We start from the raw sequence: 26152 nt of genomic DNA, 5'->3' as shown, positions 1-26152 counted from the left end.
TGCCCATGTTTAACAGTTTATAAGTAGAGAAAAATATAGGATGAAACGTTTTTTTTTTCTCATTTAGTTTGTTTGTTTGAAAGCAGAGGGTCTGTTGTTTGATTTGATATATTTGTATGTTTATATATTTTTGAAGAAAATTTTCCTGGAAGGCATTTTGTGAAACTTTTGTGAAAATCACCAAAAATGATGGCGGGCAACTTTTTAAAAATCAAGGAATGAAATAAAAATATTGCATAATGTATAATATATATATGACAGTTTGTCACATTTTAATATATGTTTAGTCCATACATGAACATATACAGTATGTATCATTTACATACATAAAATATCAATTCTTTGCCTTAGATGCATTTATATATGTATAGTATTTGTATGGTCGGGCCTGAAGGTCTAAAATCACATTTTTAATTTAATCTGTGAAGTAAAAAAAATTTTAGTATTGGTTTAGGATTGATCCCTCTCTTCATCTACAGTACACATATCAGATTTCTGAATAATTCATTTCATTTTTTTCATTGGCCATAACTTGTCCTGTCACGGGGTTTGGTCTCATGAAGAACCCTCACTACAAAAAAATGACTTTCTTACATAATATTTTTGTCTTGTTTTCAGTAAACAAATCTAAATATTCATAAATTAAAATGTATTTTCTTGATGAGCAAAATGACCTAGGAAAATAAGTCTAGTTTTTAGAAAAAAATATAAAACAAGCAAATAAAAAACAATCTGCCAATTGAATAAAAAAATGCTTGTTTTATGCACAAATTTGCTTAAATTTGATATGTTTTGTATAATAACTAGACTTATTTTCCTAGGTCATTTTGCTTATCAAGAAAATACATCTTAATTTAAGAATGTTTTGATATTTTTACTGAAAACAAGACAAAAATACTAAGTTAGAAAGTAATTTTTTGCAGTGCTTAAATGAAAGAGTATCTGTTTCTCCTCATTAGGAGTTATTTCTGTTTGGGAAGTCCTTGACATGTAACCAACAACCAATAAGAACCTAGGGTCAGAGGTCACGAGTGAGTCCAGAAGATGGTAGGACAGAAGAAAGAGATAATATTCAATTACCTTGAAGACACTAAGCTCCTCCAAAACGATTTCCTCCGTCTCCCAGTTCTCTTTAGGTATAGAGACCACCTTCAGTACTTTGCCATCATCTGGAGATACAGAAGTGTGTGTTACTATGATCCCAACACTATACATGTACAAAAGTATATGGTAGGATATCCCCACCCCAAACCAGCAGGACAACTTAAACAAACAGATTTAGTGCTGCTATCCCCCTACACACTGTTACCTACTAGTTACCATGGCAAGTAAGCATTCAGCTTTTGTATTTCACCCAGTGTGCCATGTGGCTTCATCCAGCTGTTACCGTGTTTTACTACTTTACAAAGCACAAATGCAAGCAAATATTTGTGCCAAGCACAGCATCTGTTTGCCTTAAATGATTCACTTAGAAGTGACAGAAAGGCAAATGTTGAACAGGAAAAGAAACTTTGACTTTTGCTGGAATGTCAAGATGAACCCAGGCAACAGGAACCAGCGTGGAAACAAAGGTCACATTTGATTGAGTTTACTCGTTTAAGATTAACAACGTATCCCAGTGTCTTGCAATAATAAATGTATGTTAAAGGTTCAGCATGCATTAAAAAAATTATTCTTCTGTATGGCATCATGTGGCACTCTTATTTTTAGGGGTGTGTCTCCCAACATACCTGTGCCAAGGTGCAAGACATCATACTGGCCATCCTCTGCGTCAACCCGGTCAACCACAAGCTTCTTCAGCCTGTAGGGGGCGTTGATTCGGGTAAAGACCGGTCGTCTGTGGATGGGTACCACTGGCTCCCACATAAGCTGATGTGACCTCATGAAGCTCACAACTTCGTCGGGAAAGTCACGGGTGGATTTGTGGAGAGCGTCGTACGTCTCGCTGGGACACTGGAAGGTTATGATAAAACAGATATTTAGTTTGCTAGACACAAATAATTTGAGAGCCTGCATTTTTAAGTGACGTAACTGTCTCAGAGTAAAGTAAAAATAGTTCAAACATTTGCACAGATGTGGGGTTTGGCTGAATGAGATGATGAGCATCGTATATTTTGTATCTCCCTATGGAGAAATACATTTTAAAGTCATAGCTTTGTTTTTGGAGCTTGACGGGCACTGGTCTCTATATTCTTTTATTGTATAAGTTTACCCTGAATAAGGCTAATATACACTGCAAAAAATGATTTTCAAGAAAAAAAAATCTTAGTATTTTTGTCTTGTTTTCAGTAAAAATATCTAATAAAGTAACTAATTCTTAAATTAAGAAGCTTTTTCTTGATGAGCAAAACGACCCAAGAAAATAAGTCTAGTTTTTAGACCACAAATATAAAATTTAAGTGATTTTGTGAATAAAACAACAACAACAAAAAATTTTTCCCAAAATATTTTTGGTCTAAAAACTAGACTTATTTTCTTAGGTCTTTTGCTCATCAAGAAAAAGCATCTTAATTTAAGAATTTTTAGATATTTTTACTGAAAACCAGACAAAAATACCAAGAATTTTTTTCTTGAAAAATAATTTTTTGCAGTGTATAGAAATGATAAAATTGTGCATACGGCAATATGCTTTGCAATAACATTGTCTGATTTTATTTAGTTGTAGTGATGCTTTTCTCAGAAAAGATGTTAAACATGTGTATGTTGGCTTTATACTTTTAATAATGTATTTTAACTCTTTCCCCGCCATTAAAACGCAAGATAAAATGCTTCCGTGCCAATGACGAGTTTTTCTGGCAATCCGTATTTCTGCTGTTATCCACCAGGTGGTGCTTTTACACAACTTATAAAACCCAGAAGTATCCCCTTATGGTAAACTGTTCAAGCTCCGTGAATGTTTTGATCATCGCTTTGAATCTGATCTCTATCAAAAGTCCTTTATAAAAATGCAATTATCTCAGCTTTTTGCTCAAAATTTGGTATTTTTGGAAAACCTACCCATATTTGATAAAAAGAGAACAAATAAAGGTAGGATTAAACATAGTTTTTGTTCTTTAATTTGATATATTGTATGTTTATATATTTAAAGAAGAACATTTTATGTAAAAATCATAAAAAATGATTGCGCTGACTGGCAACTTTTTTTAACGCTGGAGGTGAAAGAGTTAATATAATAAAAATGTATTTAACAACATTAAGGCATTATTATATCACCTTATTTACCAAATTGTGCATATCACATCTTTCTTCATCATCAGTTAGCCCTAAATCGTTCAAAATGTTTTAATTTTTATATTTGGTGCACTGTCCCTTTAAGAAATGAGAAGAGTTTTATTTAGCTTCCACCACAAACTCTCTGAATAAAGTCCAAACGCTAATATGCACGAAACGCATCTAAAATAGGTTGATTCGGTTTTAACTTCATTTTAATGGCATCATCTGAGCTCTAACTGCACACTTAATCACCAAACCCTATCATTTGAAAGCTTTAAGCTGTCATTTAGTACGACTCTGTGGTTTTGACCTCGACATCTAATGGAGCAAACCTCACAGAGCCGAAGATTGACCTGCTTGACTGAACTCAACACTAAAAGCTCATACTTCAGACACTTCACCCATCGCCCTGACGCGTGACCCCCGGAGCGCCTGACGACAGTTTTACAGCCCTCTTGAGACAGCACAGCGAGAGTCACTACAGCACAGTTTCAATGCTGTGCCACCACCACATGTGCAAACCAGAACCAAGCACCCATAACAGAGACAGATCGCCCCGAGGGTCCGGAGATCAGAGGGTCATCCGTTCCCATCCTCTAGGATAGATATCGCATACATATCTTCATTTCCAACCCTAAGTAAGTTTACTATTATTTTCAAACATTGAGAAATCTTTATAAAGTATAAGCAAGTGACCCTAAACTTTTAAGTCTCTATTGCGTACTCACCGTCCCAGGGCGTGGATATGGGATTTTCCCCTTGTACTCCATCCAGCGGTAATCGGTTCCCTCCTTGTGCGCAAACGGCCCGTTGAATGCGGCTCTGATGGAGGCCATCGAGTACACGCACACAGCCGATCCTCTAAAGACCGAACTTTTGAAGACAGAGACGCAATGAAACGTGTATTAGTCTGATGTCAGGTTAAAATAACAGAGTCCCTCAAGCTTGATGACCTTTGAACCTTCTGAATAGCCTCAAGGTATCTATTGGTTGGGAGGGGGAACCAAGACGGATCGTTTTAGATAGGAGGAGACCGGTCTGTGACCAGACTGTTGATATTAGGGCGTATACTGATATTGGATTAATGAAGGTAATCAGATTTAGGTTGTTGAAGCAAACAAGTCTGAGAACCTGGACGTGACCGATCAGTAGTTTTGGATGGAGACGATGATAAAGTGGGAACTATGAGGTAAATAAATGTGACATTGATGGGGAATGAGGTTAGATTATGGGTAATGGACCTACCTGGAAGTGGAAAAGACGCCGTAGATGACTGGATTCTGAGGATCTTTGGTCTCCAGGAGGAAAATGTCCTCTGAAAGGAAAATGAAAGGAAAAGAGAGGATAATAAACCTGGTCCCATATGGCAAAAAATATTTTTAAATATATTTCAAAAAATATATTTGCTGAAATAAATTTTGGAATATGTTTATAAAAATGTAGTTACACACATTGGCAATTTTATCTATATTTTGAAATAAATGAAAAAAATACATTTTAAAGCATTAAAAATATATTTACAAAAATGTATTTACACCTATATATAGGCAATTTTATCTATATTTTGAAATAAATAAAAAATATATATTGGCAATTTTATCTATATTTTGAAATAAATGAAAAAAAAAATACATTTTAAAGCATTAAAAATATATTTAGCCCTCCTTATGAAATATGTTTACGTTGCATTGGAAGAAAAAAATTGTTTATGTTACGAACTTGAAAATATTAAAATTAAATATATTTTTAAATATACTTTATAAAATTAACTTGTAATTACTGTATATTTAAAATATTCTTTTTTTGCAAAATATATTTTTGCCATATGGGATTTGTTTGCCCTTCAAAATATATGTACATTTTATAAAATATATATATGTTGTTTGAAGGTTAAAATAAAACTAAATATATTTCCACATTAAAAATATATTCAATTGAACATTACTTTTTACAAAATGTATTTAGCATATATTTTAAATATATTTTTGTCCAGAGAATTTTTTTTTTGCAGCATGGGGTGACATTAGACAAAAAAGAAAGGCCTTTCAAAAGAGCAAGTTATTACATTTTGACCATTCATAACTCAAAACCAGTCATAAGTTAGCATGGGTATATTTGTAACAAAATCCAAAAATACTGTACAATTTATGGGTCAAAATAAACAATTTTTTATGTCAAAAAATCGTTACGGTATTAAATTGAGATAATGGTCCATGAAGATATTTTGTAAATTTCCTAGTGTAAATATATAAAAAATATATTATTTATTAGTAATGCGTTGCTAAGGACTTAATTTAGAAAAATGTAAAAGTGATAAATATTTAGATTTTTTTGCACCCTTATGGTGCATTCACACCAGCCGCGGTAGAGGCGGCAAAAACGCGCTATTCGCGTAGTTGGACGCTTGAACATTTGAGTTCACTCACTTCATTCGCGCATGAAATCTGCACGTGAAATTCTAGTAATTCGAGACATCCACGTGGAAATTCACATCATGGGAGGGGCTTCTGCGACTCCGCTGAGACTCCGCTCTCTTCCTGTAATCACGTCACTACTACAGCAAGGTCCTGATTGGTTAACGCGTGGCGGAAATCTGCTGAAGTTCAGATTTTTCAAATCGCGTGTTTCCTGCAGAAACGCTAAATTCGCGCGGAACGCACCATCTGCGCTGCAGGATGCCTAATCATTTCTTTGCATTGACTTAACATGTAAATCACTCGCACTTGCCGCCTCAACCGCGTCTGGTGTGAACCATGCTTAAGATTCCAGATTTTCACATTTTGTAGTTGTATCGCAGCCACATATTTTCCAATATCATAACAAACCATAACTGAATGGAAAGCTTATTTATTTAAGAAAAAAATTCTTTATTTAATTCTTTATGTGATTTCCTATTAAACATACCCAGATCATCAAAGTGTGTGTCCATTCCTCCAGATCCTGGTACTGAACACACCAGTCTGGCTTTTAGAAATGTGCTCCAGCGATTTATTAAACTTCTTTTTCCACCAATATCATTCTGACAAACATAAAAACATGCAAGATATTACTGTAAACATTAATGTACATCTCCATCGACCTAAAATGTCTAATACAAGATGACTGACATACAGATTAAAGATCAAATACATTTGCTAGATGTCACTCCTCTCAAACAAGCGTTTCATTCATCCATTATTAAATACATCATTCTTCTGGATAATACATGTCCATTCATAATGCAAACAAAAGAAGCATTGATTCAAGGCGAAAGCTCTTCTGGATCCATTTATGGTTTTTATTGGATGGTTATGGGACGTGACTTGGCGCTCACCTTGCAGACGCGTGCGACTCGACTGTAGACGCGTTTGTCGAGCTGGTTGGACTCAACAGCAGTCTCTTTAAAGAAGAAGTAGACCTTGTCATCATCTAAGCTGTGTGTGTCAGGGATTGAATATGATCTTATAAACTCCGGCTCTGTTAAAAGACAAATACAACAAAGTGTGCATTAATGTTTGCATACACACTACAGTACATACAATATCAACAGGTTATATTATTTGTACATACAAGACACGTCTATAATGCTGAACTTCATGAAATATTGAATTAGTGAAATGTATTATTTGATTTAATTACAGCAATTTTCATTATAATAAATAAATTACAAAATGTAATTTACCGATTGTAATGTAATTAATTATACAGTATTAGTTATACCAAGACTTCACCATACAGTCACATGCACAATTTTCTGCTAACAAAGAGTGCAAATGATTTAATTTTGTGTAATTTATTTGTTTGACATTTATAATAGAATAATATACAAATAATAACTTTTTTTAATCTTCTCACCGTTTAGCCAGTGTTCCTGGTAAGCTTCAGTGCGTATATAATGTTGATTGCTGCTATGCACAGACGTGCGAAATATGGCGGCATTCGTTCCCATAAAGTCCACCGACGTGCCCGCATACAGATCTCCACCTGTGTTAAGATGACAAAAAACAGATCCAGTGTAACTCAAAATGACTGATGATTTTCTACATCATTTGTAATGAATCTGCCCTCTGACTCGGAAACCTTTATCAAAATATGTTTTTTACCACAGCCCGTGTGAATATAACATTACAATAATTTCGACGGCACAAGGGATCATTAAATCATAAACAGGTCTGTAATAGCCTTTAATTGGGTACCATATGTTTTATGTACTGTGACCCTCTAGGGTGTATAAAACATACACTTTCTAAAATATAACATTTGTGGCTGGGTTTCATTTCCTGACCACATCGTAATAGCGCCTGAGTCATTTTTATAGTTTCAATCGAGTGTGTAATTTGTGTCTGGTAGAGACAGATTAATATGGGAGACAAACCCATTAATTGGGGGAAAAGCCAAATTGCCTCATTCATAACTAACATCTGGTTGTGGGTTATAATGTTACCGGTGATTCAAATGGACGTATTGAAAAAAAAAGGTCAGTTTTTGAACACATTTCATCCTGTGAAGGGCTAATGGGTAATTTTTGAGGGCGGTACGGCTGAATGATGTTTTTGGGAGTATGGGTTCAGTTATTACCACAAGGGAAAATTCTAAGATGTGTTAACGGTAAGAAAAAGTTCCCCGGGTTTAAAAACATTCGCACTTCCAACACTCTCAGAAATAAAGGTACAAAATTGGCACTGGGACTCCCACAGCTTACTTAAAGGTGCAGTGTGTAATTTTTAGAAGGATTTTTTGACAGAAATGCAATATAGTATACAAAACTACATTATCATGGGTGTATAAAGACCTATTAATAATGAATCATTATGTTTTTATTACCGTAGAATGAGATGTTTTTATCTACATGTATGAGGGTCCCCTTACGTGGAAGTCACCATTTTGTGCCAACACATTTCTATAGTAGCCCATAACAGACAAAATTTTTGTCTCCGACGATGACCGTAGCTTCTCTATGCGTTTCGAAAGCGAGGGGTGAGCAGTGGGCTAAGCCGTTGGTTGCAATTCGTAACCTCACCACTAGATGCCGCTAAAATTTACACACTGCACCTTTAACTTCAAATACCTTTCAAGGACTTTCCAGGTCCAATACCCTCAAATTCAAGGACTAAATGTGGGGACACATTTCAAGTGAGAGCATCATGTTACCTTTTAAGATACATTGTTACAGTTCCCTTTCAAGGGAACTCGCGCTGCGTCACTGCGGTGACACTTTGGGGACGCCTCCAGGGGTATCAAGTGCGTATGGATGTGTATATCAAATTCAACCAATGGTGAGGCTTAACGACAAAGACAGGGTGACGCGGGAGCCAGGAAGTATATCGCTATATGAAATATTGCCAAAGACGGCGTTACAGGGGCGCAGGAAGTATGTCAAGGGAGACGCAGCGTCTCGTTCCCTTCTTAGGGAACAACAGTTACATACGTAACCCCCTGAAAGAGGTTTTAATATGTACCATTTTGCAACATATATGTGCTTTTCATGCACCTCTAAAGTGCCAGTGTGTACCTTTAAAGTACCGATATGCACTTTTTAGGTACAAAAGTGTACTTTTTGAAAAGGTACCGCCTAGGGATGCACCGATATGGACATTTTGGCCGATACCGATAACCGATAACTCTTTATATTTGGGGGCCGATAACCGATATATATAGGCCAATAAATATTCATATTAATTTCACAATGAAAAACTCCCAGACCGCGGACATCTTGTCTTTGCACTAGACTAGCATACTCTTTTTAAGCCCGTAACGTGTCATCTTCGGGCTATGTCACAGAAAGCACCAATCAAAACTCCACATGGCCCAACCCAGTCTCACCCCATGTCGTCAATATTTGACGACACTTGACCATTCGTCAATATGTGACGCGGAGGGTATACCTTTCGTGTCATTTTTTGACGAACTGGGGACTTCAATACTATTACGTCCGTTGCATTCTCTTCTCCTATTTTCTTACCATTTTCGCGTCGGTTTAGGGTTAGATTTACATAATGACATCCCTACCCAAACCTAACTCTAACCCCAACGCCAGGTGACAACTGTTTCTAACCCCAACGCCAGGTGACAACTGTTTAATTTCGCGTACACTGTTTAATTTCGCGTACACTGTTTAATTTTGCGTAATCTAACCCTAAATCGACGCGAAAATGGTAAGAAAATAGGAGAAGAGAATGCAAGGAACGTAATAGTATTGAAGTCCCCAGTTCGTCAAAAAATGACGCGAAAGGTATACCCTCCGCGTCACATATTGACGAATGGTCAAGTGTCGTCAAATATTGACGACATGGGGTGAGACTGTGTTACATGGCCAGCAATGAGCAAGTGAAGTGGTTCAACAAACCAAAATAATCCATCATTTATCGACTTTCATTTATCGGCCTAATTTTGCTATCAGACCGATAACCGATAATATTAAAAATAAGGAGTTATCGGCCGATAACGATATGTCGGCCGATATATCTTGCATCCCTAGTACCGCCCCAATGACAACTTTTGTACCTTCTTATACTTTTTTTCAGAGAGTGAAGGCATCAAAAAGCAATGCAGGGTCTCTGTGACGATGTCAACGGTACCCCTGGGTGTCACTTTTTAACACATTAGCATAATTTTTTAATGTGCAATCTGATTCACTATGAAGATGCCAATAGGTGTCGCATTTTAACATTCATGGTAATCCCCTTTAGCGTCACCTGATGACATGCAAAGTACTTCTTTGCTTTCAGGTATTTGACTTGTGTATCAAATAAAGTTGCATTTATTTCTTTGCATGTTTTATAAATATTTATGTTTCCAGAACAAGACAAATTATCCAGCTTTTACGCTAGTGGTTTCACATTAAAAGCAATAAAGTTCCTAATTCGACGCCCTTGGGGTACCGTTGCATGTTTATAGCGTTTGACCATGTTTTGGGATTTGACGCCTTGTAATATAGGTTCACAAAACTCACCTGACAGTTGTGCGGTAAAGGGTTCTTGCGGACTGAAAGGACATTTTCCTCGTCCGGATTCGACAGTGTGGCTGAGGAGGCGGAACGTTGGTTTCTAAAACACAGAAACCGGTCACACTTCTTGCACCATTAACCTCATTGTTAGTTTAGCTTTACAGTCAACAACACTCAGCGGGGCATCGGGTCCCCTGTAAGTGCTAAATATTTCTCTGCTTACCTCAAAATTGTGTCCGAGGTCGACGTAGGTGCATTGCGGGTGAAACGCGCCGGTCCCGCATACATACACGTGGGTTTTGTTGAAAGGCTGCAGGAGTCTTACGTAGTTTGCACAGTCTGTCTGTGGGATGCATGCGGTGTGTGATTTAAAGTGTGAGTTGAAAGAGTATCGGAGATAATAGATAATATAAATCATCTAGTAATGCACCTACTGATGTTACTGCTGAGGAGAATTATGTTAAAAAGAAGACTTTCCCATCCCTTAAGACTTACAATGGAAATATCTCCCCATGGAGCTATAAATATAAAATCTTATGCTTTATTCTTGTCTTAGTCTCTGAGAAAACTTGCATCGTACCAACAGGTGGGTTCATGAAGGCTTTTTTCTTTACCCAGCTTTAAACCCCTATTAAAGTTTTAGCAGCTTACCAACAAATTCTTTCCAGCGTATTTGCAGCGTTCAATGTTTTCCTGCGCAGCTGGCCAGTCAATCTAAAAATAAAATAAAATATCATTGCATAACACAATAACTAATGACTTTTGCATATCAGGGTCGTCTCTAAAGCAAGGAACGCTGTGTGCTTGAATGCTTCCTTGCATTAAAGCAATGGAATTAAAGGAACAATTCAGCTCAAAATAAATATTGTGTCAAACTTTACTATTTACAGTATATGTTGAGTTTCTAAACACAAATTGCTTGTTTTTATGTTTTGAGATATGAGATTTTTGTGAGAAAATGAGAATCTTAATGCATTTTTAACACATTTATGAACATCTGAGAAGTTTCCACAAGTGACTGTTTGTAAATAACATTTAGCAAAGATGTATGCCTTCAGTAGGCTATAAATATATAGCGTATGGATCACTTATATATTTTATAGTGTGTTTGTGGTCAATATTGTTTGACCTTGTATGAAAAAACACAAAATAAAGATTCTTTAAAAACATGTATTCATGGTAAAAATAAAAGTGTATGGGTTTGAAATGTCATATGGCTACATAATGTATGTCATTTTTGGCTGAACTTTTAACTCTTTCGCCGCCATTGACAAATTAACTCGTAAATTATGAGAAAACGCTTTCCTGGCAATGACGATTATTTCCGGCTTTCCGCAATACCGCTATTGTACGCAACATATGCAACCTGGAAATAACCCTCACGTGTAATTCTGCGTTAACACCAGTTGCGGTAGAGGCGTCAAGCGCGAGTGATTTCAATGTTAAGTCAATGTGAAGATGCATTCCGAATGAGGGGTTTAGCGTGGCGTGGTATGCGATTACACCTCATTCGCGCATCTAGTTCACGCGAATGGCGCGAATTGAGCATTGCCGCGGGAAACACGCGAGTTGAAAAATTTGCGCTTTGGCGGAAAAACGTGCCACGATATTTAATCAGGAGCTTGCGTGAATAGTGAATAGTGGCGTGAATAGTGACGTTAATACAGGAAGCGAGTCGCAAAAGCCCCACTTGTGATGCAAATTTTCGCCTGAATGTCTTGATAACTAGAATATTTTACGCGCAGATTTCACATGTGAATGAAGCGAGTAAACTCAAAGTGTTCAAGCGGCAAACTAGACGTGGTAGGCGCGAATTTGACCCCTCAAACGCGGCTGGTGTGAACCCACATAGAGTAAAAAATCTGTGTATATTTTAAGGATCGGCTGAATGGGATCTCTATCTCTTTGAAGAAACCTACCTATTTTTAAGAGGTTAGGGTTAGAGAACTAATAAAGGTATGATGAAACGTTTTTAGTTTGAAAGCAGAGTGTCTCTTCTTTCATTTGATATATTTTATGTTTATACATTTAACTTCTTCCACCCTGAAGCTATTTTGGGGATTTTCGCCTGGATTTGGTCTACCCAATTTCAAAAGCTTCCCATACCCACATGCAGAGGTTTACATACAAATGTTTGGTATCATTTTACAGGAAACCCTTTGAAATTACATAAAACACTGTTGAAAGTGCTAAACATGGTTGTATGTGATGTCAGTCCTCTAATAAACACAAAAATAAATAGGCGCTTTTTGATGTTTTTTTTCTAAAGTTTTTATTTAAAAGTGTATAACTCTGGCCCTGAGTGCCTCAGCTCCCTGCAGACAGTTTTGTTTGATTCCAGCAATTGCCAGCTTACAGAGGAAAAAAGATTTTTTTCTCTATCATAATCTATGCAAAAGTTATTTTACTCCAACTGATGGGAGGAATAATACGCTTATGGAGTTAAATTTCTGCCAAAAAACATTTAAAGTGCTACCATAACCACATACAGTGGAATAAATGCAATTGCTTTATATCATTTTAAAGAAAACCCTTTGAAGTTACATAAAAAGCTGCTGTTTGTGACAAATAGTGTTATTTATGTTGTTTTTCATATGAGGAAACACCAAATTTTCTTTTTTTATGTTGTAAATACTGCCTTTGATAGTGTATAACTCTGGTTCTGTGTGCTCTAGCAGACTGCAGACAGTTCTGGTTGTTACCAGCAGCAGACAGTAAACACACAAAAAAAGAATGATCTCTTTAGCATGTCGCATTCAAAAGTTATTTTCATTTTACTGAAGTGTCCGAAAATACATTTTTCATATAAATGTTAATTTTTTGTTTTGGACATATAATAAATAACAAGGGATTATTCATGCACACAACCTAAGAAAATGCTGTGAATGGACTCATTTTTTAGAGTAGGACCTAAGAGAAAAGATGGTGTATCATTTGTGGCTATCTGTGCTATCTGAGGCAGTCCACACTCAATTTTCCCATATGTTTACAAAAGACGATTTTTTACCTTATTATTCATTCAACTATTGTTGGATATGTGTTGACAAAAGAACAAAAATAACGCTGTAGCCTTATTCCTGAGAATGAGAGCTTTCATTTGATATAAGACTTGCCCATGTTTGTCATACTTGAAAAATATGAAATATGTGAATATTAAATCATATAAAAAATTATGGGGGGGGTGATAGTGTAAATTAAGTGTAAATAACTTTCTTACAGTAAAAGATTTCTCAAAGTGATGCATATCTGGAGAAAGTAGAGAGTCTAAGCTTTCAAACAGTATCTCATATGTGTTACTGGGGTCCATGATGGATCATTAAAGATTAAAAGAATATTTTATTTGAGTCAAAATACGAAATTTTGTACCCGGGACTGGGTCCTCAGGGTTTAAGAGGTTAAGAACATTTTCTGGAAGGCATTAAACTTTTCTGAAAATCACGAAAAATGCTGGCACTGGCTGGCAACTTTAAAAAAAAAACGCTGGCAGCGAAAGAGTTAAAAAAAATGAAAATTTATCACCTCAAAAGATTACATTTAAAAAAATTCTAACCAAGCAAATCTGGGCCCTACTGACTTTCATAGTATGATAAAAAATACTATGACAGAATTATAATTTTATGGTGAACTATCCCTTTAAGGGTCATTATATACTATATTCAACATTTAAAGAAAAAACTTGAGATCACATGTGTCGTGACTAGGGCTGTCACGATTATGAAATTTGGCTGACGTTTAAATGTTTAATAAATTGTGACGATTATGACGATTAGTTGCCTGTTTATTCCTTTGACATTTAAATCTCATACATTTTTTGTTTGTGAAATAATTTTCACAGATTGTTGTGATTATTTAAATTAAATCTTTTGCAAGTTTTTTCTGACAGTAAATATTTATACACATAACACATTTTTAAAAGTAATCTGATTCTCGTTTATACAGGCGCTGTAGCTCCCCTTTGTGTTTTTAAGGAGATCTGCAATCATCGCGGTGATCTGAAATCATTGCGATGTGGTCAAACAATTGCAACGAGACGATTATTTAATCATTGTGACGCCCCCAGTCGTGACTGTGTGTTTCGTCATGACACAAATGGCGACTTGTCATTATACACATGAGAATGAATGAGATTTCGAATGCTGCCATTTTTAAATGTAGACCTGTTTATTGTCTGTTTACATAACATATGTGTCATAACTATCACTAAAATCTTAAAATGTGATAATTTTTAATTATATAAACCCACTGAAGTTATATGAACTACTTTTATGATAAATAGTACCACTTTTTGAAGCTTTAAATCCCTTTATAAAGCAAGGTAGAGCCAGGATATTTTTTATTATAGTATGTTCACGTGAAGAAAGAAATAGAAACCTAGAAGAGTAAATAATCAGTAAATTTTCATTTTTGGGGCAAAGTTATACTTTAACAATTTCATTGCCTAACTACACCTAAATAAATTGAGCTGAATAACTAGACTGACTCTTGAATATTTATACATCACATTAATGTTCCTTTAAAAAATGTACGCAGACTGACATCCTCATCTGTTCATCATGTGTGTTCATATAATTAGTCAAGCAACGACATGCCTTACAAATTGTGATGGTTTCCACATGGAAACTGTGTGCAGGTATTGACCTGATCATCACAATCAGCACACTGTATTAATATAATTGTATCAACAATCTGACTGCTTGATTTCTTAATGAAGATCACGCATGTGAAGTGACCTCATGGATGATGTCATCATTTACACAAGCCAGCTTGAAATATTTCACATGTGAAATCAAATGCATGTACGTCTATAGGATTATGAAGTATGCTTAATGTGATGATGGACTTCTGAAGCTCACTTAGAAATGTCATAGGTTCAATCCCAATGAAAACACATGTATGTGTAGCTTGAATGCACTAGCACTTTGGATGCCAAATGCGTAAATGTATAAAAACAAATACAATGCATGTGCACTATTGCAAAACTTTGCATACAAGATGGCCATATGTTTTATTAAAAACTGAATCATCATTATTAACAATGGTAATCCACAGCAGTCGACAAATGCATTTAAAGAGTTTATTTAACCTTTGACCTCAGTAAGGCCATTATGATGAAAATGGGAAATGTGTTCATATTATGCTGACAGATTAAGGTGATGGTTTGGGATTTCTGACCTTGCGTGCCGGTTGGGTGAGACTGTCAGAATTCAACATATAGATGTGGTCTTTGCCTCCAACCAGCAGCCATCCGCGATCTTCATCCAGCAGTAAAGCCTGGTACGCTCCACCTTCTCCGCCATCCCAAAACACAGCCGAGCTGTTCCTCGACCTCAGCTCTGTCAAAGAAGAACAGATTGCTTTAAGGAAACAGATAAAACTTTAATACTTTCCTGTGAGACATTTTGGCACATTCAACTGATGCACAATGGATCCAGTTAAAGTTGTTGTTATATGGCAAGCATCTAGTATTAGTATTAAAGGTGCAGTGTGTAATTTTTAGAAGGATCTCTTGACAGAAATGCAAAATAATATACAAAACCATATTATCAGGGGTGTATAAAGACCTTTCATAATGAACCGTTATGTTTTTATTACCTTAGAATGAGACGTTTTTATCTACACAGAGGGTCCCCTTACGTGGAAGTCGCCATTTTATGCCGCCATTTTTCTACAGAAGCCCTTAACGGACAAACTTTTTTTACTAAGTTGTCTCCAACAATGACATGTTTTCTGGTGGCGGCTACCGTAGCTTCTCGTTGCGTTTCAAAAGCGAGGGATAAGCAGAGGACTCTCTCTCAACCTCACCACTAGATGCCGCTAAAATTTACACACAGCACCTTTAAACTTCTGCAACATTTAAAACCCTTTTAACTCTATGCCTATGCGAGTCAAAATAGTTTTAATTGCATCAAAAAATGCAATACTTGTGTAAACATACTGAGGCATGCTCGTATCCAAGAAATTGAATATCATTCCCCTCATTTTTTTCTCATGATTTGTAAAAGGCAATAAAACAACTTTCAGAATAAGAGCTAATTAACCTTAAACGCTGTTTCTTGACAGCGGCACTCAAGTGTTACCCACAATTCCAAGGGGAAATCTCTCTGACATACATATTCGCAGGCAAAGCAGAAAAGTGTGTGATTATATGTCGACAAGCAATTTAACTTAAGCAAATTTTTGGAGGTGTCGGGCACGATGGGTTCATAATAAACTCTGACAGATGTTTTCTTTGCCTCACGCTTAGCCCTGCCCTGGCTGGTACTAATAAAAGCGAGGTCTAGGGCACAAGGACTAGAGAGCACATTTGTGTCACACAATCTCTCCAGCTGCTCACATCTAGGTGATGTTTTAATGATTCACAGTTTTTTATTAAGCAGAAAAATTCTGACATTTAGTATTTTAATAACTCAGTCAATGTTTATTTATTGCTTAAACAAAATTAACCGTGCAATGTCGTTTTAAAATTTGTTTGAAAATTACATGAAAAGCAAGCAAAAATTATCAATGAAATGTACTATTATGTAAAATTATTATTATTATTATTATATTTAACTCTTCTCCGCCATTGACAAGTTATCTCGTAAATTAAAAGAAAACATTTGCATTAAAAAAACGTGTTCCTGATTAATTTTTATGTTAATCTGTAATACCGGTATTGTCCACTAGTTTACCCTTACCCAATTTATAAAAAAACTGAAGCAAAAGTTTTAACTAATTTTAAACTCTGTATGTTTTGATAATCATTCTAAATCTGATCTCTAACAAAATTTCTTCATAAAAATGCATTTATGTCAGCTTTTTGCTTAAAAAATATTTTTGAAGAAAAATATCCATATTCAAGAGTTTATAAGCAGAGGAAAAAATATAGATAGAATGAAATGTTTTTTATATATATATAATAATAAAAATAATAATAATAATACCTTACATTTATATAGCGCTTTTCTCAGTACTCAAAGCGCTTTACATATGAACGGGGGAATCTCCTCAACCACCACCAATGTGCAGCATCCACCTGGATGATGCGACGGCAGCCATATTGCGCCAGACCGCTCACCACACACCAGCTTATTAGTGGAGAGGAGACCGAGTGATATAGCCAATTAGTATGAGGGATGATTAGTAGGCCAATGGGCAAGTTTGGCCAGGATGCCGGGGCACACCCCTACTCTTTTTCGAAGGACATCCTGGGATTTTTAATGACCACAGAGAGTCAGGACCTCGGTTTAACGTCTCATCCGAAGGACGGTGCTTTTTTGACAGTATAGTGTCCCCATCACTATACTGGGGTGTTAGGACCCACACAGACCACAGGGTGAGCACCCCCTGCTGGTCTCACTAACACCACTACCAGCAGCAACCTGGTTTTCCCAGGTGGTCTCCCATCCAAGTACTGACCAGGCTCAGCCCTGCTTAGCTTCAGTGGGCAAGCTGTCTTGGGCTACAGGGTGATATAAAATTGTAAACATGTTTAATTATAAATATATTTGTGATTTATTTATTTATATTTTAACTATTACATTTAATGTAACCCTACATCTTGTCTTGACTTAAATTCATAATTACAAATGATATTTCATTAAATTTAATTTTAACTTTTTAAAATTCACAGGGCCAAAAAGCAAAAACAAACATATTAATAAAATGAGAAAAAAGTTTGGCTGGACTTGAATCAGTTTTTTCGGCCCTCTCGCCGTTCCCTGTGAAGTAAAGAGAGATCGTTTTAAGGAGGGGAAGAGATTGAGTTAATTTCTAAAATATAATGAAGCTCACACATAAGTGAAATGTCACAATATTCCCCAAAAAAGTTACGTTTTTAATTTCAATTTCATTAAATTACAATTTATTACTGTAATATTTATTTGAATAATACTTATGTAAACAAAACTTTTCTGTATTTATAATTAGACAAAAAAGACTGTCTAGAGTGTAAATGATTTCAATATTTTCTCATAGAAAATGTAAATTTTTGGTGAATTATTGCCTTACATCTGTTATTGTGCATCTGTCTCTTTTGCATGCCTTTCACTAGCTAAAGGGAAAAAAACGCATGAGTTTGATCTTTATCCTGGGGTCATGCTTTAAATGTTTAATTCATTACAAAAGAAAAACCTCTTTGAATGAGATTCATTACAATCCATTGAGTTAATTACTGAACTTCTGTATGTAATTAACATGAATGCAATTAGGATTAGTGATTAATGTAATACAAACTCTTTGCCGGATTACATTTCACATGTCTTCCTGTTTCAATGTGCCTTAACATCCATCGTCCATTAAAGCTCCACATTGTATAAGATTAAAGGAATTCTTTACATGACAAAAGTGATTTCTTACCAACAAAATAAATCCTTTAATTGGGGCATGTTGATGTTATCCATCATGAAACTCAATTAGCACAAAGGCCAATAAACAAATCATGGCACCTGCTGAAATCATTGTGCTTTCGGCTTTCATTCAGCAAGATATATTGAAAAAGATTAGAATAAAGCAAAATGGGCATATCGAAATATCGCAATGGTTTGCAAGTTAGGAAAAAACTGGACTTTGGTCCATTTTAGTATCGCTCATGCATCATTTTTTAAACTGAATGATTCTCAGAACACCTACTGAGATAATCTGAATTCAGTACACTTTTAAAGATTTTATGATCATTAACATTCACATTCAGATGTGTGAAACTCTCCGATAAGCGTTTCCCTTTCCATGACACCATCTGGCTAGACATGCATGATTTTCAGAATCGCCAAAAGAAACATTTCAGTGAGATCATATCATTAAAAAGTCTAGCTTGTGTTGTTCGCGTGTCATGCGCTGGATCAGAAATGTTTCCCACACTGTCGTTTTATCTGGATTTCTAAGGAAAATCCCATCCCACCCACATCCTTAACACATCCTTTACATTTTCATTACTCAGGTTTGAAAACAAGCATGGCCACAGAAGGTTCCTTTCCTCGCATCTCTTGCAAAGACACATCTGGTTCTCGCTCCACCCTGTCCATCGGGTCCCTTATCAGCATGATAGGACAAATTGTTCCTGGCTTTTGTTGCACTAAGTTGCCAAAACATTGTATAGCTCATATCAAATGTTATGATTGCACAAAACCTAATACTCCGGTTATCCACGTCTTAAGTTGTATTGACTTTACGAGACTTAGCGAGAGTCCTAGAGGAAATGGTTTCATTTATTGTGTCCCAACCCCACAAGATCCAAACATTTTCGACATCTACACATAATGTGATGATTTAAACAGCTAGTAAGAGATGATGGGTTGTTATTGCAAACTAAACCTTGAATGATAAACCTCCAGGGACCATGCCAAATGTCACAACTGACCAATCAGAATAAACTATTACAAGTCATAACTGAACATGTGGTTTATAAACATCATACATAGAAACCAAACATGCAACATGCTAATGTACATATTTATTCAAATAAGGTCTGTAAGATGTTGATGAAGACTGACATAAAACATCTGGTCTAGCTGGAATACATCAAAGATTATCATACAAAGAGCCCTTGTACTGTATTTTGTAACATGTTCAATTCAATAAATGTTCAAAGTCAAAATGTGCTCATTAGAAATGACAATATAACGTAATGCTGTTCATTGTTACTTTTTATGAAGTTTAATAAGCTGCTTGTTGTTTAGCTATTTGCGTCCAGGGGTATTGCATCACCCAAACCAAGAGCAACAAATAAATAGTGTTTAAAATTGAAGACAATATTGTTTTGTTTCATCCATAAATGTTTAACTTCAACATCAACTATTTTTGACATTTAATTATTTAGGAATTTCAAGAAGAATGGGCACCCGTGAACTCATGCAAATGGTACAAAATAGGACTTAAAACGCAACTTTACAGAGTAATTTGTAAAAATGTTTATGTATGAATGATTACGTACAAATTAGCCAACTCATAAAGAATTCCCATAAGATCAAGTTTGAATTTACACAGATTTGATAATCGCCTCTAAATAAAGATATGGGACACCAATTAGAGTAAAACTTTAGAAACTTTTTGGTTTGGTCTTCATCCAATGTCACACTTCAGTAGACTTTCCATTCATCAGCTATGTGACTACAGGTCTTTTTTATTCAGTATAAGTATTAAGTGTTTCAAAAGCCAAGCTGCTGAAAGATTTAAAGGGTCAGAGCTCACATCTCGCTTGCGCACCAAAACTCGTGGATTAGGTTCTAAAATGGATTAGCCCACCCAGAATTCAATTTACCGCTGAGCTTTTATTTCCAAACATGCCCTCTTTAATGAACCCATCTTCACAAATCCACTATTACTCAGAACTTAATCCTAAAAATGAAGTCCAGAGTTGTTTATTCCTGGCGTGTTTGGAGTGGTCAATGGCGAGTTCACAGCGCTGAGAGATCATTAACGTGAGAGTTCTGGTGTTTGACGCAAACCGTTCGTGATCTACACTGGAGCTTCGCCAAACACCTGTAACAATCCCATGCTTATCAAAGGAGGTCAGAGGTCAATGGAAATGAAGAGTGACGGGTGAAAATCACAGAAGGGCGATGCTGGGAAATTAAGGGGAGTGTCTGCATTGGAGCACAGATGCTGCTTGTTTGAGACAGCTCAGTAACTTTACAAGATCTGCTGTGGGACTCTGGATGCATGAAAGATTTTAATCAGACTATTGTGATGTCCAATCTGTATGTTACTGAGCAGTAATGTAAAGAAAGAAAGAAAGAAAGAAAGAAAGAAAGAAAGAAAGAAAGAAAGATACAGACAGACGGATGGATGGATGGATAGATAGGTAGGTAGATAGATACCAGACATATACAAGAAAGAAAGAAAAACATACAGAAAGAAAGAATGAAAGACACAGACAGACAGACGGATGGATGGATCGATGGATGGACAAACAGACAGACAGACAGACAGGTAAATAGAAACCAGACATATACAAAAAAGAAAGAAAAAAGGAAGACACAGACAGACATTGACGGACAGACAGACAAAAAGACAGACAGACAAAGAGATACCAGATATATACAAAAAAGAATGAAGGAAAGAAAAAAGGAAGATGTGGACGGACGGACAGACAGACAGACAGACAGATAGATAAATAAAAGACAGACATAAACATAAAAAAGAAAGAAAAAAATAAATACAAACAGATTGATAAAAAAAAGAAAGAAAGAAACACAGAAGCACAGACATACAAACAGAGATAGATAGATGGATGATGGATGGACAGACAGACTGAAAAAAGACGGATATATAAAAGAAATGAAGAAAAAAATACAGATAGACAGACAAAGAAATAAATAAAGAAAGAAGGGAGACACAGACAGATTGATATAAAAAGAAAGAAAGAAATACCACTAGTAAGAAAGAAAGAAAGAAAGAAATACACACACACAGACAAACAGACGGACAGACAGACAGACAGATAGAAAAAAGACAGACATATCTATCTATCTATCTATCTATCTATCTATCTATCTATCTATCTATCTATCTATCTATCTATCTATCTATCTATCGAACGAACGAACGAACGAACGAACGAACGGAAGAACGAACGAACAAACGAACGAACGAAAGAAAGAAAGAAAGAAAGAAAGAAAGAAAGAAAGAAAGAAAGAAAGAAAGAAAGAAAGAAAGAAAGAAAGAAAGAAAGAAATAGACACACACCGACAAACAGAGATAGATAGATAGATAGATAGATAGATAGATAGATAGATAGATAGATAGATAGATAGATAGATAGATAGATAGATAGATAGATAGATAGATAGATAGATAGATAGATAGATAGATAGATAGATAAAAGAAAGGACGAAAGAAATAAAGAACAAACAGACAGACAGACAGACAGACGTACATACGTACGTACGAACGAACGAACGAACGAACGAACAAAGAACGAACGAACTAACGAACGAACGAAAGAAAGAAAGAAAGAAAGAAAGAAAGAAAGAAAGAAAGAAAGAAAGAAAGAAATAGACACACACCGACAAACAGAGATAGATAGATAGATAGATAGATAGATAGATAGATAGATAGATAGATAGATAGATAGATAGATAGATAGATAGATAGATAGATAGATAGATAGATAGATAGATAGAAAAAAGACAGACAAATACAAGAAAGAAAGAAAAAACAAATACAGACAGATTGATAGAAAAATTAAGAAAGAAATACAGAAAGAAATAGACACAGACAGACAAACAGAGATAGATGGACAGACAGACAGAAAAAAGACAGATATATAAGGGAAAGGAAGAAAGAAAAACAGACAGACACACAGACGCACAGAGAAAGAAAAAAAGGAAGAAAGAAAGAAGGAAAGAAACAAAGAAAGAAAAAAGGAAGGGAGAAACAGACAGACATGGACGAATGGGCGGGCGGATGGACGGACAGACAGACAGACAGACAGATAGAAAAAAGACAGACATATACAAGAAAGAAAGAGAAAAGAAATACAGACAGAAAGAAAGAAAGAAAGAAAGAAAGAAAGAAAGAAAGAAAGAAAGAAAGAAAGAAAGAAAGAAAGAGAGAAAGAAAGAAAGAAAGAGACGGACAGATCTTTGACTCAGTGAGGTTTAATAGTCATTATAGTGAATGGTGATTAGTTAGATGAGGGATTGTTGGTTGAGGTCGCTGACACTTTCACTCATCTTTCAGTGGGGAGTCACATCCGTTCTTATCTCAGATTTCATCAAGCGTTGATCGCACCGGTGGCCTGTAATTGGACGCAAATCTTGATTGACAGGAATGCTGGGTTTGTGTTGGCACCCTGGCAGCGCAAAACTTCCAGACGCACGGGGAAGAAATCTCCATCAAGAAAAATCCCCCGACCGTCATCTGCATCTGCTCACCAACACTTGAGTAAGCAAACCACTGGACGATATCAACATCAACATGTAGGTAAACCTGGACATGAAGATCTTTCCCATCTGCTGAGGCAAGAGATGCGTGTCTACACTAACCAACATCAATCTTTCCAACAGCACGCAGACTTACATCTGTTGGCCTGCCGTGCAGCTAATCCAAGACAGACTTCTCAGGCATCTTTCAGACAAAAGACTTCCATGAACAGAATCAGCAAACCAGGATAGGATAGGATAAAAAAACATTTGCCATCAAGCAATTTTCCTAAATATAAATATTAAACAGATTCTTCTCTGAGGTCCTACAATATATTTTCTATATTCTTGTTGATTCTCGTTGTTCTGGCTTCGCTTTTGTCCCATCTGTAATGACTCAAACACTCCATATGAAGTTAATAAAACTTGACTCGTGAACTGTAATAACAATTTAATTAACGTGTGCTGTAGGGAACACACAACAACAAAAGTGTGCTTCCTACTGTACCTTGGCACAATTTTAAGGTGCAGCAATGCAAGCACTGATCCAAAAAGGAAAGAAAGACAAGACAACATTACATATAGTGCGTATAGTCCCACAATGCATTCAGCAAGCTTAGGGAAAAATAGTATTTGTTAAATTAAAAATAATCCCCCAACCGTATTGCAAGTACAATTTTGTACCAGTTGAGCGAGTAAGCTTTCTAAACCCCAAAAGCTAAACATATGGAGCTGGTTAAGTGATGCAAAACATGTTCGTTTACAAATCATGCACTTTATAGTTTTGAGATCATAATATTGTGCAAGGAGCTGTGAAAACAAGTCTATTCTTCCAAAAATCTGCTCCTCTGATCATAACTGTGTATGAAAAACATTAAAGAGCACCTAATGTCCGATTCACGATTTTACATTTCCTTTTATGTGTAGGTGTGTGTTAGTACATGTTAACGATATGCAAACAGTACAAATCCAAAAGTAAACGATGATGCAAGTGAGTGTCTTCAACGTAAATCTTTTTTCTTGGACTACAACAAACACACAGATTGTAGGCAACATTTTACTTCCGGATTGGTGATTTAGTAAAGACCGATATTATCATAATTCCTCCCGCTTTTGACTTAGCCTGTAAGCTAACTGCTGTTAGCAATCAAATCTTTCAAACATGGTAAGGAGCGTCACATTTCCGACATCAGAGGTATTCAGGCCAATCACAACGAACAGATTAGCTGGTTAATCGGGGACACAGAGCTTTTCAAATCCGTGCATTTCAGGAAAAGAGTGAAATCTGGAGCTACAAAAATGTACGATATGTGGAAAATAATGTGTTTTTTAAACCAACGTGCGGCCCCCCTTGTGTACAGTGCATTTTTTCGCGACCCCCAAAATATTTTTAATATTTTAATTAAACAAAATATATAAAATTTACCTAGTAGTGCTGTTGGTTAGTTGGCTTATTATTTTTAGGTTTAATTACTCAGAATTCACGATAAATGAATGTATTTTATAAAATGTCATAAAACTGGGGCCCCCCTGGCACCATCTCGGGCCCCCAGTTTGAAAACCACTGTTTTAAACCATAAACCTCGCAAACACATAATACTATAACAAATACACAAAATAATGATGTTTTTTATGTCCTCTAACATAAATTTTAGTTGGAAACTGCAGTGATATTTACGTATAGGTAACCCAATCACAAGGCAAGTCGTGGTATTTTCCGCTAATATTTTTTCGTGTTAAGAAATTCAGCACAAATTTCTATAAATAGTTTATAAACTTTTTTCGTATAATTTTATGTATTGTTTTCTCATTGTTTTTTCCTATTTTTTTACAATTGTCGCATAGGGTTGGAACGACTTTCTGTTACATTTCAGATATCTTAACCCAAACACCAACTTTAACCCCAAGTGACAATCATTTTAAAATCTGAAGAAAAACCAGTAGAAAACAATGCATAAAATTACATCCAAACCTCAAATCTAACCCCAACCCCAAAGGTTATGATTTAAAAATAGGAAAAAACAATGAGAAAACAAAATATAAAATGACAGGAAAAAGAAAGTCGTTCTACGGACACGAAAATGTTTATAGAAATTTGTGCTGAGTGACACGAAAAAGACAATCGTGCTAAATGGCAAGAGAAAAGCGGAAAATCATGTCCATGAACACGAATAAATGAATCAAATATTTTGTGACTATACCACAACTTCTCTTGAGATTGTGTTGGTCCAGTTGAGTATTTTGCATTTTACAATAATGTTTCCGCAGGTATATTTTTCTGATGAGCCTTTGTTGATATTTATGTTTTTTTTTTTTTTTGGAGAACATTGTTCATTTTCTAACGTGTCAATCTCTATTGAAATCAATAAATCAACTGGCAGAAACCTTTGCATTTTAGTTTAAATGTAAAAATGTGTCCTATATAAATGGCACCTTTAAAAGGATAGTTCACTCAAAAATTTAAATCGTCTCATGTGGTTTGAAATCTGTATAAATTATTTTTTTTTATGAACACAAAGGAAGTTATTTTGATGAAAGTCTGTAACCCCATTGACTTCCATGGTAGGAAAAACAAACACTATGGAAGTGATCGGTTCTGTAGGAAATGCACATGATCTTTACTTAATATCCTATGATTTTTGGAATATAATATTGACCCACAAAACGTATTTTTGGCTTTTGCTACAAATATACCCACGCTACTTAAGAATGGTTTTGTGGTTCAGGGTCATAAATAATGACAAAATTTGCTTTTGGATGAACTATCCCTTTAAAACAGATGTCTACGTATGCAATACACAGAAAATCAGCTCGTTTGGTTCTGAACAGAGCTTTGCTTTCGAGACTGAACGTTCCTGACCTGTGAAATATGTGCTAGGATGTCTTTCAAATCACATCTGGATTTTGTGGTTTTAGGAAAGCTGCCTTCACTGTAGTTTGGACCAGACTTATACGTCTACCTCGCGAAATCTCAAATTCACACAACAACAACCTTAATGTGATGACTCCTAAAAGGCTGTAATAATGATGACTTCATTTTTTATGAGCATGTTTATTTATGTCTCTACACTTGGGCCAAACTACCACAAATATACGGTAGTAAAAACTGAGGTCGTCTTAGCAGGCCAATGTCTTGATTAAAATATCTGATTCCCATAAAGTGTTTGTATTG

The 26152-nt window shown here is 35.7% G+C and overlaps 1 protein-coding gene across 1 annotated transcript in view; it reads right to left on the bottom strand.

Annotated features, from left to right (window-relative positions):
• The window catches only part of LOC141363103 (semaphorin-3D-like), an 87746-nt gene that overhangs the window by 5559 nt on the left and 56035 nt on the right, over positions 1-26152 (bottom strand). The window contains exons 3-13 of the mRNA XM_073865638.1: positions 15311-15471; positions 10790-10852; positions 10362-10481; positions 10145-10238; positions 7048-7176; positions 6527-6669; positions 6118-6232; positions 4459-4528; positions 3942-4086; positions 1731-1953; positions 1081-1169 (exon numbers count right to left, since the gene is read on the bottom strand). Of these exons, the coding sequence (XP_073721739.1) occupies positions 1081-1169; positions 1731-1953; positions 3942-4086; positions 4459-4528; positions 6118-6232; positions 6527-6669; positions 7048-7176; positions 10145-10238; positions 10362-10481; positions 10790-10852; positions 15311-15471 (1352 nt within the window). The remainder of the gene's footprint in view (positions 1-1080; positions 1170-1730; positions 1954-3941; positions 4087-4458; positions 4529-6117; positions 6233-6526; positions 6670-7047; positions 7177-10144; positions 10239-10361; positions 10482-10789; positions 10853-15310; positions 15472-26152) is intronic.

Source organism: Misgurnus anguillicaudatus, unplaced genomic scaffold (genome assembly GCF_027580225.2).
Source record: "Misgurnus anguillicaudatus unplaced genomic scaffold, ASM2758022v2 HiC_scaffold_32, whole genome shotgun sequence".
In the NCBI taxonomy this organism is placed as follows: domain Eukaryota; kingdom Metazoa; phylum Chordata; class Actinopteri; order Cypriniformes; family Cobitidae; genus Misgurnus; species Misgurnus anguillicaudatus.
Note: the sequence above shows the minus strand (reverse complement) of the source record. Positions and strands in the feature narration are given on the sequence as shown.